Here is a 13,445-nt window from a genome sequence, read left to right on the forward strand (position 1 = left end):
TGAATCCGTGAAGAAAATACAAGTGGAAAAGCACGTGTCTATTTGCAGAAACTGTGAATGTCTTTCCTGCATTGACTGTGGGAAAGATTTCTGGGGTGACGACTACAAAAGCCATGTGAAGTGCATTAGTGAAGGTCAGAAGTACGGAGGCAAAGGCTATGAAGCCAAGACACACAAAGGTGATGCAAAACAGCAGGCGTGGATTCAGGTAAGGATCTCTCCCATCCTACTGCTCAGCCCCTGCCTGCTTCCTTCTGGGGGCTCAGCAGAAGTGTGTCTGTCACCTGTGCAGGCGAGTCCCCGAGATAGCACATCTTAGGGTGCAGCAGAAGTGTCAGAACATCGGGAAAGATAAAATTGTGCTGCATTTATATCTGGTTGTGTTTGCTTTCAAGATATTTGAGGGTTCCTGCTAACTTTCTTTTGGCTGTAAAACAAAATCAAAGTGTGTACAGGTACACTCCCAGTGGTAGAGGTCTTATAGCTTAGCCATGTCAGCCTGTCACAGCTGAACAAAGTAAACATTTTTACAAATTTAAGGAATTTTCCAGTGAAAACATGTACAAAAGCAGCAAGCCCAGGTTTGCAACAAGGGAAGATGGTGGGCAGATGTCACCTTTGTGTAGACTGCATTCTCCTTAAATCAGATTAGCTGTCCCCCACTGAGTGGCACAGAGTGAGTGTGAACTTGGGGTGGTGGCTCTCTCTGAAGGTGCGTACTGCTGGCATGGCCCTCATGAGGGACTTGCAGGAGCCACCCGCCCGGTTGAGTACCTCTTGGGAAGCTGCTGAAACCTTTAGGGTGTGTGTAGTGCTGGGAAGGTGGCTGAGCTAGGATGCAGGTGCTCCGACCCTTCCCCACTGAGCTTTCTTTTGTCTGCCATGTGTAAGAAACCATTACCAGATGAGAAGGCTCCTCTTCTGCCAAGGTTTTATAGTTTTACTTTTTAAAATGTAGGTCCTTGATTTATTGTGAGGTTTTTTGTTTTGTTTTGTTTTTTGTTTTTGTTTGTTTTTGTATAACATACGGTAAGCATCCAATCTCCCTGTGGGGATCCACTACTCCTGGCATCATTTGTTGAAAGGCAGATCTGTTCTCCCATAGACTATTCTTGCCATCCTCATCAAAAAACCCTTTGACCATACCCTCAGGGGTTTATTCCTGCATTTTCTGTTCTTTTCCAGTGGTCTTTATAGCAGTATCACACTCTTTAGATTATTGTAGCTTTGTCGTAAATTTTGAATTTAAAAAAACAAACTATCATTTTTCAAAATTGTTTTGCTGTCTGGAGTCCGTCAGGGTTCCATGAATTATAGCACACATATGCTGGACTTTACCAGGGCTTTCAGGTTGACATCTAAATGTTGTCAGTCCATGAGTGCCTTCTTTATTCTTGTAACTGTTGACCGCTTTGGTTATGGTTCTTTTTTTTTTTTCTTCTTCTTTTTTTTATTATTATTATTTTCTTTATTTACATTTCAAATGCTATCCCGAAAGTTTCCTATACCCCTCCCCCCATGGTTATGGTTCTTTATGTTGTGGTGCAGATGGAATTCTCCTGATGTTCACGTCTGAATTGTTTTTGGTGGTGGTGGTGTATAAAAAAGCAGCTTGTTCTTTAAGAGGTGATTGTGTGTACTGCAACTCTGCTGAATGAGTTGTTAATTCTAACTGGCTGTGCCCTGTAGCGCTTTCTACATGCAAGACCACATGTCCTCAAATACTGCCTGTGCACGTGTGACCTGATTTTGTTGTGTCTGTTAGGGAGGCTTTGGCTTCTTTTCTTGCTTAACCACTTTGGCCAGGACTCCAGTGCTGTGCTGAATAGGAGAATGTTTGTCATTATGCATAGATGTAAATACAGAGTCTTGGTTTAAAATGTGAGAACCCTTTGGCCATACCAAGAACTTGAGTTTGGCTTCATGTCATTTTGTCATGTGTTTATTTTCTTCTATCTTCAATAGAAAATTAATGAGTTAATAAAGAAGCCCAACGTCAGCCCCAAGGTGCGAGAACTTTTGCAGCAAATCAGTGCTTTTGACAATGTTCCCAGAAAAAAGGCAAAGTTTCAGGTATGGATTTAAATGACTTTCCTAAACCATGGTGTGACCCATCTGTGGCCTGCAGAGGAATAGTGGCTCTTTGTCTTGTGTCCACAGAACTGGATGAGAAACAGCCTGAAAGTGCACAGCGACTCCATTCTAGAGCAGGTGTGGGACATCTTCTCCGAAGCCTCCAGCAGTGTGAGTCTACTCCACTATGTTAGAGAACTGGGAATAAGGAACGGGGTGCCATGTGTGGGGATCCAGGTGGCATTTCCAGGGAAGCGCTGTGCTCTCTCCTTGATGGCAGGAATGATCTGGGAATGCCTGGTGTGCAGAGACAGCCATTCACCCTACATGCTTGGCAGTAGGACCTGTGTTTGTGGAACGATTGGCACACCAGTCAGCCTGAGTGCGGGGGAGTGGTCCGGGATTCCATGGCTGCCTGACCTGTTTCTGGCCCCTGTTGTGTTTTATGTGTCTTAGGTCATGGCCACATCATTTAGCCTCTGAGCCTCAGCTTCCTGATCTAAAACATGCAGGCTACATTACACTTTTTATTTATTCCTCGTTTATTGCAGACCTTAAGTATCTTAGGAGTGGCTTGGTGCTATGAAAGAAATCTAAACAGGCTGAGGACATCATACCTGAGTGGTCTTTCAGCCTAGAGTGGGGGCCTCAGATTCCCTGCATGTTGTAGTGTTGTAGTTGGTCAGTCTGAGTCTGCTTCTGTTACAGGAAGAACATTTGAACCGTTAACCTCCTGTTGATAAAAGCAATTAGAGAGCGGTGTAGACTGCAGGAACAGGACTTGACTTGCCATTCTTGACCCAATTTGTTGGGTTCCATTGTTAACCTACAACTATCCACTTACATCCTGTTTGGGAACTTGGTTCAGCCATTTGAGAAGGAGGATGCTCTGAGTAGTCTTGCCGTCGTCGGGATTTTAGAACTTGTCACACCAACATGAGGGACCTGAGTTTGGGGTCCCAGACAAGCTTGGCATGGCAGTGCTTGTCTGTAGCCTCAGCAATGAGGAACAGAGGCCAGTGGATCCCAAGGACTTGTTAACCTAAATAAAAAGTTCTAGGTTCTGTGTCTCACTGTGTCTCAGTATAAGGTGGAAAGGAACTAAGAAGACACCTGATGTTGACCTTTGACTCCCGTGTATGTACACAGGATTGAGTGCACCTGTAGATATGCACACACAAAACAGAAAAGTTAGTCTGAGTAGCAAAGTGAAATCAGAAGGAAACTTACCTTTGTGGTATATCTTGTATTTGTCTCTCCACAATACATCTTAAAACAATTTATCATTTAATTGACATGCGTACTTTATATATGTATATTATATAATTTACATTTATATAATTTTAAAAGGTTATTTCTATTTTCACAAAAAAATTCAAAGATTTTAAATTGCTTAGTTCACCTGCAGGGTTTTGGTTTTTTCCTAGTTCTTTTGAATTTATGAACTCATTAAAAAAAATAGAGGACAAGGAGCAATCAGCTTCTGCTGTGCTCTGACAGAACATAGCTGCAGTGAGTAAGACGTAAATAAAACGTGGGTAGTGGCAGGCCCTGTACCTCTGCTCAGGGGCCATCTACAGAACAAAAGTCCTCGGGCTCCGTTAAGCCTTGGCTTGGGATGTAGGGTGCTTGTGGCAGGGTGCGGGTTTTTTTATTTCTGATGTCCAACTTCTCCCCTTGTCAGAGTTAGCAGGGGCCATGGGTGCGGTCATCATCAGGTGATGTGCCTGACCTGGTGCAGCTGAATGGTGGAAACAGACAAGAGCGGATGAGGGGTTACATAAGGCCAGGTCTGAGAAGCGCAGAAGGCAGAGGGCAGAGAGGATGGGGTGGGGTGTTCTCTGGGGAATGGTCGGGCAAGGTATGGCTCAGGAGCAGAGAATGGAGGAGGGAAGTAGAAAGAGCCAAGCTCTCTCTTAGAGAGCTGCTGTGTGCCTTCCTCCTGCAGCCATGAGCTGCATGGACACGAGTCGGAGACCAGGTATAAGCTTAGTAGAAGGGAAGTCGAAGGCTCTGGCACTCAGTGCTCATGTCCTACTGCTGGGGCACTGAACACCTCCAAAGGCCCACGTACTGAAGGCTGATCATTAGCCTCTGGCACTACTGGGAGGTGTGGATCTTTTAGCCAGTGGGTCCCGATCAGATGAAGTGAGGATGTTGAGGACACACCTTTAAGGGAGTGCTGAGACCTCAGCCCCTACCTTGTTCTCTTTGCGTCTGATTCGTTAGCTGTGTGTCACTGTGCATGGAGGTTACACATGCTCTGTCTTGACAGGTGACTCAGCCACACACAGTGGTCACACATACTGTTCTCCAGCTGAAGCAGTAGCCCCCAAGTTCCTTCTACCCCTGGACCTGGACCTGAGCCCAGCACTGCAGACACATAGCTCCCTGACTTAGCCCCATACCTGACTGTTCTTCCCTCATTCAGATAAAGGGTGACAGTGAGCCAAATCATGGGCTGGCTTCATTCCACCCTTTTATACAAGTTCCAGAAGGGGGCGAGGGGTGTGTGTTCATTTTTGTTGGATATTATAGTTATAAAGAGTGTAGTGCGGACAGTAGGCCTGGCCAGACGAGGTACTTAGATGATTCCTGTTTTTACTTCATAGGAGCAAGATCAGCAGCCACCCAGCCACACAGCCAAGCCACATGCAGAGATGCCAATCACTAATGTTCCATCTGCAAAAACAAATGGCACCACAGAAGAGCANACCGAGGCAAAGAAGAATAAAAGAGAAAGGAAGGAGGAACGGCAGAAAAACAGGAAGAAAGAGAAGAAAGAGCTGAAGCTAGAAAACCACCAGGAAAACCTGAAGGGCCAGAAGCCAAAGAANCGCAAAAANGGGCAGGAGGCCGGACANGAGGCTGGTGGGGAGGAGGCCGCCGAGGCCAACGGCCCACCAGAGAAGAAGAAGAAAGCCCAGGGAGGCCAGGCTTCCGAAGAGGGAGCAGACAGAAATGGGGGCCCTGGGGAGGATGCTGACAAGGGGCAGACCAAGACAGCAGCAGGAAAACGGAAACGGCAAAAGCACTCAGAAGGTGTGTGCCAGCCTGCGCATTGGGTTCTCGGTGGGACTGTGTTAGCCCTCAGGTTGTGGGCCAAGTAGGAAGAGCAGAAGCTCTAGGGGCTCCAGCTGACCTCACTTCTCAGCCTTTTGTTGCTCTTCATTAGCAAGCATGGTATCAGAACCTGCAGAGTGAGGTGCTGGGGTGGGGGAGATGGACAACTGGTGCTGATGCCGAGCTGGGCTTCTGGGAGTGCTAGCAGCTAATCTCACTTTTGCTTCTGTAACAGCTGAGTCTGATTACAAGAAAAAAAAGATGAAGTTACCTGGGCAGCCTGAAGAGGGAGAGCCTGGGGACCAGGAGGCTCCATCGAAAGGTACCACTGCCTGTTGACTCCAAGTGGGTAGGGAGGGGTGCTCCTTGCCAGAGGTAGGCCAGGCACTGCCTTACAGGGTCACGCCCATCTGAGGCCCATCAAAGAATGTTGAAGTTAATCCAGTATTCCAGGCCTATATGTTGGTGCCACAGGGCCTCAATCCTCTCTTAAGGAAGGGGGGATGGAAGGGTCTTGATTGAAAATAGAGATGTTGGCTAATGTTTCACTACTGTGGCAAATATCTGAGATGATCAAACTATAAAATCAATTAGTTTTGGCTTATGGTCACTAAGCCCTGTTGATTTGTGGTCTGTGGTAGGGCTCTGCTATTCAAAAGGCCAGGAAGGAAAAGAGAAGAGGCTCAGGCCCCACAGCCTCTTAAAGGCCACATCTGCTCGTGTCCTACCTTACAAGGCTTCTACACTTGTCAGTGGTACCAAGTGGGCCTCAGCCTTTAGGGCTCTCCAGATCCAGACGTAGCAATACATTTGTTGCCCTTGGAATTGGCAGTGAATTCAGTGAGGTCTTCCAAGCTTCTCCCCTTCCCACCTTCCCCATCTATCTGTTTTGTCTGATCCTTATCCTGTAGAGATGTCCCCTCTCTGTTTCTGGGTCTCTTCCTAGTATCTCCTTACACGCAGCTCGATAGACACCTCCCAATCCCTTGAGCCTTCCATATGTATGCGATCAGAATCCAAGGCCTTGACTGCTCTTAAATACCACCTCTCACAAAGTTCCTGTGTCGTGAAGCTGGAAGTTCTTTTGTAAAGTGACAGTTCACACTCTGGACTCCCACTCTCTCATCCTGCCAGTGGAAATAAGCCAAGATGGGAGTTATAGCCATGGGTGTAGGCTCAGTGACTGCCCAAGCTCAGTCAGATCTCTTGAAGCCTCTCTCCAACTTTGTAGACCAAAGGCAGTTAAAGATTAAATTGTTTCTTTTCTTGGCCTTTTGTCCATTTTCTGGTTGGATTTGAGGTGTTTGTTTTCTCACTGTTGTGATTTGAGACTTATGTATCATATTTGTGTGTTATACATACCTGTTTGCTTTGTTTTGTTTTCAAGACATGGTTTCTCTGTATCCCTGGCTGTCCTGGGCTCTGTAGACCAGGCTGACTTTGCACTCTGCCATCTGCCTACCTCTGCCTCCCGAGTACTGGAATTAAAGATGTGCACCACTACACCCAGCCACTCTCTCCCCACTTCCACCCCACCCCCGCTTCCCCAGGAAGGCTTCAACTGGGCCTTGCCTATGCTAAACAATCTTACTAAGCTTCATCCATAACCTTTTATTATTTTGGGACAGAAGCATCACTAAGGTTGTCTGGGCTGGCCTTGACCCTCCTTTATACACAGAACCTCTAAGTAGCAGGGATTGCAGGCCTTTGCCTCACAGCCTACTTCTGGCTTTCTCTCCAGACCTGAGGTAGTGGGTGTTTCTGCTGCCAGGTAGATGTGAAGGAAGTCCCAGGAGGCTGTCCCAACTGATGCTTATGAGGCTCTCCTGTCCTCTCAGCACTGTGGAGGACCTTGGTGTCTGGAAGCTCCTGTTACTGGGCTAGGGAAGGACTTGGGATCTTGTTCATGGGAAAGTCGGGTCATTTCCTAGGAAGCAAAAAACTATGCAGACATTTTTTTCTTTGCCTTTGGAATGACAAGACAAATCAAACAGCCTTATGCATCATTCTTTGTATTGTAGGTAAATTCAACTGGAAGGGGACCATTAAAGCTGTTTTGAAACAGGCTCCAGACAACGAGATATCAGTCAAGAAGTTAAAGAAAAAGGTATATCCTGTATCCTACAACAGAAGCAGGCATGGGACAGCTGGGCAGGGGGTGGTTTTCATGTATGTGGTGTTTAACCTTCGAGAGAGGGGGAGGGATTTCCAAAGCTGCTCACATGGCCCCTTAGGGGCATGCAACTGGGACAAGCCCATCCTGTTACCGAGCTGGGTGGCTTTCCGACTCTGGACCTGAGTGAAGACTACATTGCCTACATGGAAGTGACCTTTCCATGCGCTTTCCTCTCCTCTGCTGATGCTTTTTCCAGGTGTGTGTGTGTGTGTGTGTGTGTGTGTGTGTGTGTGTGTGTGTGTGTGTGTGTGTACACGTGGACACGTGGAGGTCAGAGAACAGCTTGTAGCCCTAGGGAATGAACTTGAGTCTTGAGGCTTGCAAGGCAAGTCCCTTCACAACTGAGCCATCTTGCCTGCCCTTTCCTTGGTGATGCTGTAGCTCTGTGTGGAATGCAGTTGTGTACACACTGAGGCAGCTGCTTACCTTCATAAGCATTACAGAGCTCACTTGTGTGTCTGGCATCTGAATGTCTTTTATTTTGAAATGTTGGTCCACATCTGGGCCTTTTTCCATGTACTTCATCCCCTTGACATCTGTTTCTTTTTGTCAAGGTTATAGCTCAGTACCATGCGGTGATGAACGATCATCACACGTCAGAGGAGGAGCTCCTGGCCATCTTCAACAGGAAGATCAGCAGGAATCCCACCTTTAAGGTGTTGAAGGACAGAGTTAANCTTCTGAAATAAGGGCTCTGTTGCTTCACACTCTGTCATCCTATTGGCTGCTTCCCTCTACTATTTGTAAAATGTGTAATGAATTATAACAACCTGAAGATTGCTTTCTGAAACTGCTTTTTAAGTTAAGGGGAAAAGTATATTTTTGTTAAAACTTTTATGAAAAAATAAAATATATCCTTGCTGAATTCTGCATCTATGATAACAAATTCTTGTACTTTAGGAAAACACTGCAGGAAACTTTACATAGTACTGTAATGATAAATGAAAATGGATTTCCATTAGATAAGGTGGGGGTGTTGTTTAGGCCTCCAACCAGACGCTGCCTGCTGGAGATCCCGTGCAGTCCCCTGAGTGGTGGTGACTGGGATTTTCCCTGTGGTGATCCTTGTTTAGGCAGAGGTGACAATCTGTAGAGGAGGCCTTACTGTGACAGGTTGCAGATGCAGCCAGGTTGTCAGGACGACATAGAGAAGGGTGACTATAAGCACAAGAAAGCTGGTCTGGTCTGCGTGTCACCCCTTCCGACACCCTGTGCCACCTCGTACTGACAGTTGACATTTTGCCCACAAATCCCTTACCTTCAGCAAGAATTATCCCTTGGCCAGGGTCATTATTCACTCATCCTTGGGATAAAAGCAAGATGGCGACCAAAATGAGTGTTGGAAGGATAGACTGTGTGGCCAGGCAGAAAGGGAGAGGGCCAGGCAGAGTGACTAGGCTACCACTTAGCTGCTGGGCTTGTGGTTAGGGACGTGCTACTACTGTGTGGGGATGAGTTGAGTGGCTCTATGTCCTGGCTTGGTCCTCACCTGCCTCATCTGGACAGTTGAGATGTAAAGATCCCTTTAGGGTTGGAAGGAATGTACTAAGTTATTACCTCATGCTAGGCATACAGCCCATTTGGTGGCTACTTTTCATTGCTTTTGAAGGCAGCTATTGAGCTGGGGGAATCAATCCTTAGACATTCTGCAAAACAAAGAGTAAAGTGGAGACTGCCCCAGACTATACCTAATGAGGGACAAAAAAACCTTATGGCTGCTAAGGTCATCCTGAGACAGTTCTCTTCAAGTGCCCCAGGAGCAGAAGGGGACCCCATTGTGATGGATTTATGCAATGCAACCCTAGGGGAATTTCAAAAAAAATGTCCAAATACTGCGGTGTTTGACAAGGTGCAATCTCATCAACTGTCCATTTCACTCTGATGCCTTTAAGGTAGTTTTCGAATATGACAATATTAAACTAAGTTCCAGTGGACTTACAGGTGGAACAGCTATCCCAGGGCCTAGAGGGTGTGGAGCTCCACAAGGCTGCTGCTGTCATTCTGACAGTTGACATCATGGTGGGTGTCTGCTGGTCACTGCAGCTGGTGGAGAAGGGCTGGCCATGCAGGTACCTCTGGGGTCTGGCATTACCATACATCATCCCCTGGTCCTTGCACAGAAGCTGTCCCCAGCATGGCAGTTGCCTGCCTGACCTTGCAGGGGCTTTAGAAGCTGAAGCCCCCTTCCTCTAAGGGCTCCAGCCTCCTGGCCTTAATTCAGTGTCAAACTCAGTGCTGCCCCCTGCTGTCCATGCTCAGGCTCATCTGCAGGGTCTGGCAACCAGGTCTCCCCTAACCTGACCAAGACCTATGAGTATGGATTAAGTTGCGTTAAGTCTGTGTACCACATGTATGTCTGATTCCTGTAAAGGTTAGAGGATTTTGGATCTTCCAGAACTAGAATCAGAGATGGTTATGAATTGCCAAAATGTATGGAACTTAAACCTGGGTTCTCTGGAGGAACAGCCAGTGGATTTTTCTTTTTGTTTGTTTGGTTTAGTTTTTAAGACAGGGTTTCTCTATATCTATCCCTGGCTTTCTTGGAACTCAATCTGTAGACCAGGCTGGCCTCGAACTCAAAGATACACCTGCCTCTGCCTTCCAAGGGTGGGAGTAACCAGTGCTGGTAACTGCTGAGCCATTTCTCCAGTCCGCCTCGTGATTTTTATATTCCTGGAATCAGTCAACTGCATACTCGTAATTTTCCATGATGGAAATTAATTTTCTAAGAGGGTTTGGGGATGGGCTTCATCCACCCGCAGGAGATAAAGATGTATGGCTATTCCATGCTGGGCCCTCTTCAGGATTGAGCACATTTTGAACTCTAGGGGTAAACAGGCTCAAAAACGTGAGTGGAGATGGCTGAGGGTCAAGCTGCCTTCACCTCTACGGCCAGACTACAATATTCAGGCTCGGGCTGGTGCAGAAGTCAGAACATGAGCAGTTGACCGCCATGTGTATGGGGGAAGCTGAGAGTTACACAAGATTGCTAAACGGGCTTGGTGGAAGCTTCAGAGGAAACAGCTTTCCCAGAACCCTGCCCCTCACTCCATCTACATTCACCCTCCAGGATGAACAAACTCCTAACTGTCCAGATGAACGGCAGCTTTGCAGATTTGTGGACTTTATTGATACCGTTGTAAAGCTCCTCTATTGTGTGGTGAGCATCTCATTTTTCTCAAAGCTAAACTTTGAGTTGGCCTGGTCCTAAATGGTTTCCTTTGCTAGTTTCACTAGCCTGCAATTGCCTCTTTGCCAAAATAGACATCCAGGAATATGTTTTTTTTTTTCAAGATATAGTTACAGCTATTTAGACAAGATAGTATATGTTAATATATGTATATATTGTTAAGACAATTTTTAAACATTTTTGGCACTGGGGTCAAACCTCAGGCATTCTGCTTGCCTTTTTACTGTTATTTAAAAGATTCATGTTTACATGTTTGAGTGTTTGCTTGCATGTATGCATGTGTGCTTGGCCCAGGAAAGCCATAAGAGGACATCAGATGCCCTAGACCTGGGATTACAGACAACTCTGAACTTCCACATGGTTCAGGGTCTGAACCCAGGTCCTCTAGAAGAGCAAGTGCTCTTAACTGCTAAGCCATCTCTCTAGCACCACAAAACACACACACACACACACACACACACACACACACACACTTTTTTTTTTAAAGATTTGTGAGTATGTTTGGGTATGTGCAGTGAGGGCAGAACTCATGGAGGACAGATCTGCCTGTGAGCTGCCCAATGTGGGTACTGGGAATCAAATTCAGGTCCTCTGTAGCAGCATCCAGTGATCTTAACCACAGAGCCATCTCTTCAGCAACTATATATCTTCTTTTTAAAATGTATTTTATTATTTTATGTGTATGAGTGCTTTTCCTATGCATGTGTCTGTGCAATACCTGCATGCAATGCCCACAGAGACCAGAAGAGGGCAACAGATCCCCTGGAACTGGAGTTAACAGCTAGATGGTTGTGAACTGCCAAGAGGATGCTGGGAATTGAACCTTGGTCCTCTGGAAGAGCAGCCAGTATTACTAACTACTGAGCGAGTAATTTCTCTAGCCCCATCTCTTTAAAGCTTTGATTAATTGATTGATTGATTGATTTTAATTATGTGTATGTGTGTGGGTATTGCACAACATGTGCCTGCGGAGCCTAGAAGAGAGCATCCGATCCTGGAGCCGAGTTATGGGCAGTTGTGAGGCACTGAACATGGCAGTTGGGAAGGGCAGCAGGCACTCTTAGGCACTGAGCCGCCCTTCCTGCTCACAAACAAGTATTATATATATAGAAGCAAACACTTGGACAGCCTAATAAAGAGACTTGTAAAAGACTGGTGTTGTATTCGATTCACTTCCATAGAGATGGTGGTGGACAGTGTGCCTTGGTTAAAGCCAACCCTCCTCACTGGCTTTATACTCTTTTGTGTCCATGATGAACATGGACTCCAGCATAGATAATTACATGTTGCTGACTTATACCTGGGTGCAGCCATGACAATGCCGAACCTACTGTGGCTCCTTCCCTTGCAGAAGGAAACTGGAGAGGAATTACTACCTTCAGTAAGGTAAGAAGAAAGGCTAGTTCTGGGCATCTCCCATGGCTTTGTGATTACCAGGCCTGAAGCTTAAGCCTTTAACCCTTCTTTTTCTGATTTGCTTTTAAAAAGTGCCTGGAGTGAGCCTTCTACTGAAGTGCTTGCTGCACCAAGAAGAGCATATTATACTTTGCATCCACTAGAAAGAGTAGAAAGTGTTAATTTTGCAGTGGTTTCTGAATTATGTATGTCAAGGGACTGGTGGTACAGTTAGTCCTTGGAGTTTGGCAAAAGACTCGGTCTGTATGAGAATACTCACTTTCTCCATTTTAGAGCTACTGACCATGATCCAGCCCCTGCTATCCTATGTTAGAGCTTATGTTAGTGCTGAGCCCTTGGGTATCCTTTGGGGAAGCCTCTTGCCATTGAGAATGCCCTAAGTCACATGGCTAACTGTAGCATTCCAGACTGCTTGCCCTGGGCAGAGCTGTGGGCAAGGTACTAGGGCCTGAGGAAGGGGAGAGAAAGGTCAAGTCTAGCTCAGGGAAAGTCACTTGTGTTATGACGCAGTTCTGCAGGTCAGGATGGATGGATGGATGGATGGATGGATGGATGGATGGATGGATGGATGGATGGATGGATAGATGGCACTAGTTTGGTGGAGCTCCGGGGACTCCCCCAGCCCCTGCTCTTTCTTACATGCTAGGGATGAAACCCAGGGCCTTTGTATTCTAGACAAGTGTCCTCCACTGAGCCGCATCCTCCGCATCTACTGCATTCTTGAGTAATGTGTAGCTGTCTTGGTTGGGTTTTTATTGCTGTGATGGAATGACCAAGCACAACAAGTAGTAGCAACAGGAGAAATCTCAGAGTCAGCTGGTGAAGAAAGTGTTGGAGGTGAGAAGGTACACACGCGCATGCGTGCACACACACACACACACACACACACACACACACACACACACAGCTAGCACACAGCTAGCACACAGAGAAAGACCCTCTGCAGTGATAGTGGGGAAGGGTTGGAAGCTGAAGCTAAGGGTTTTAAGATTTTTTGAGGGGGGTCTTCATCCCTCAAATTAGAGTTGATCAGTTTGAACAAAGACAGAGAGGCTGACAGGCCAATAACTTTAGTGTAAATGTGTCCTGAGCCTCAGTCTCTGCTCAAGGATATGAGGAAGAAGCTAGCCTTCTTTACTGACCTAATCATGGCTCCTGTCTCCTCTACCTGTCTTGCCTTTCCAGGATGTGCCCAACTCCTAGTCCCTCCCTATCTCCATGGTAATGAAAAACAAAAGTTGAACCTGGTGATGTAGCTTGTGATCTCAGTGCTGAGGAGGCAGAGAGGCAAATCTCTGAGTTCCAGCCCAGTGACAGACCCTGTCTCGAAAGAAGGAGAGAAAGGAAAGAAGGAAGGAAGGAGGGAAGGAAGAGAAAGAGAAAAAGAGAAAATGAGAAAGAGAGAAAGAAAGAGAGGGGGAAGGGAGAGAAAGAAAGGAAGGGAGAGAGAAAGAGGGAGGGAGGGAGGGAGGGAGGAAGAAAGAAGAAAGAAAGAAAGAAGAGAGAGAGAGAGAGAGAGAGAGAGAG

General features: G+C 46.5%; 1 protein-coding gene across 2 annotated transcripts in view; it reads left to right on the forward strand.

Annotated features, from left to right (window-relative positions):
• The window catches only part of Lyar (Ly1 antibody reactive), a 13,976-nt gene extending 5,810 nt beyond the window's left edge, over nt 1–8,166 (forward strand). The window contains exons 3-9 of one of the 2 annotated variants that reach the window (XM_029545268.1): nt 94–208; nt 1,966–2,073; nt 2,161–2,244; nt 4,686–5,115; nt 5,372–5,458; nt 7,158–7,243; nt 7,867–8,166. In XM_029545268.1, coding sequence (XP_029401128.1) covers nt 94–208; nt 1,966–2,073; nt 2,161–2,244; nt 4,686–5,115; nt 5,372–5,458; nt 7,158–7,243; nt 7,867–8,001 — 1,045 coding nt within the window. In that variant the 3' untranslated portion in view covers nt 8,002–8,166. Of the gene's footprint in view, nt 1–16; nt 209–1,965; nt 2,074–2,160; nt 2,245–4,685; nt 5,116–5,371; nt 5,459–7,157; nt 7,244–7,866 lie in introns of both variants that reach the window. The other variant, XM_029545267.1, reaches the window with a different exon arrangement.
• The last annotated feature ends 5,279 nt before the right edge of the window (nt 8,167–13,445 follow it).

The sequence above is a fragment of the Mus pahari genome, chromosome 13 (assembly GCF_900095145.1).
Source record: "Mus pahari chromosome 13, PAHARI_EIJ_v1.1, whole genome shotgun sequence".
NCBI lineage: Eukaryota > Metazoa > Chordata > Mammalia > Rodentia > Muridae > Mus > Mus pahari.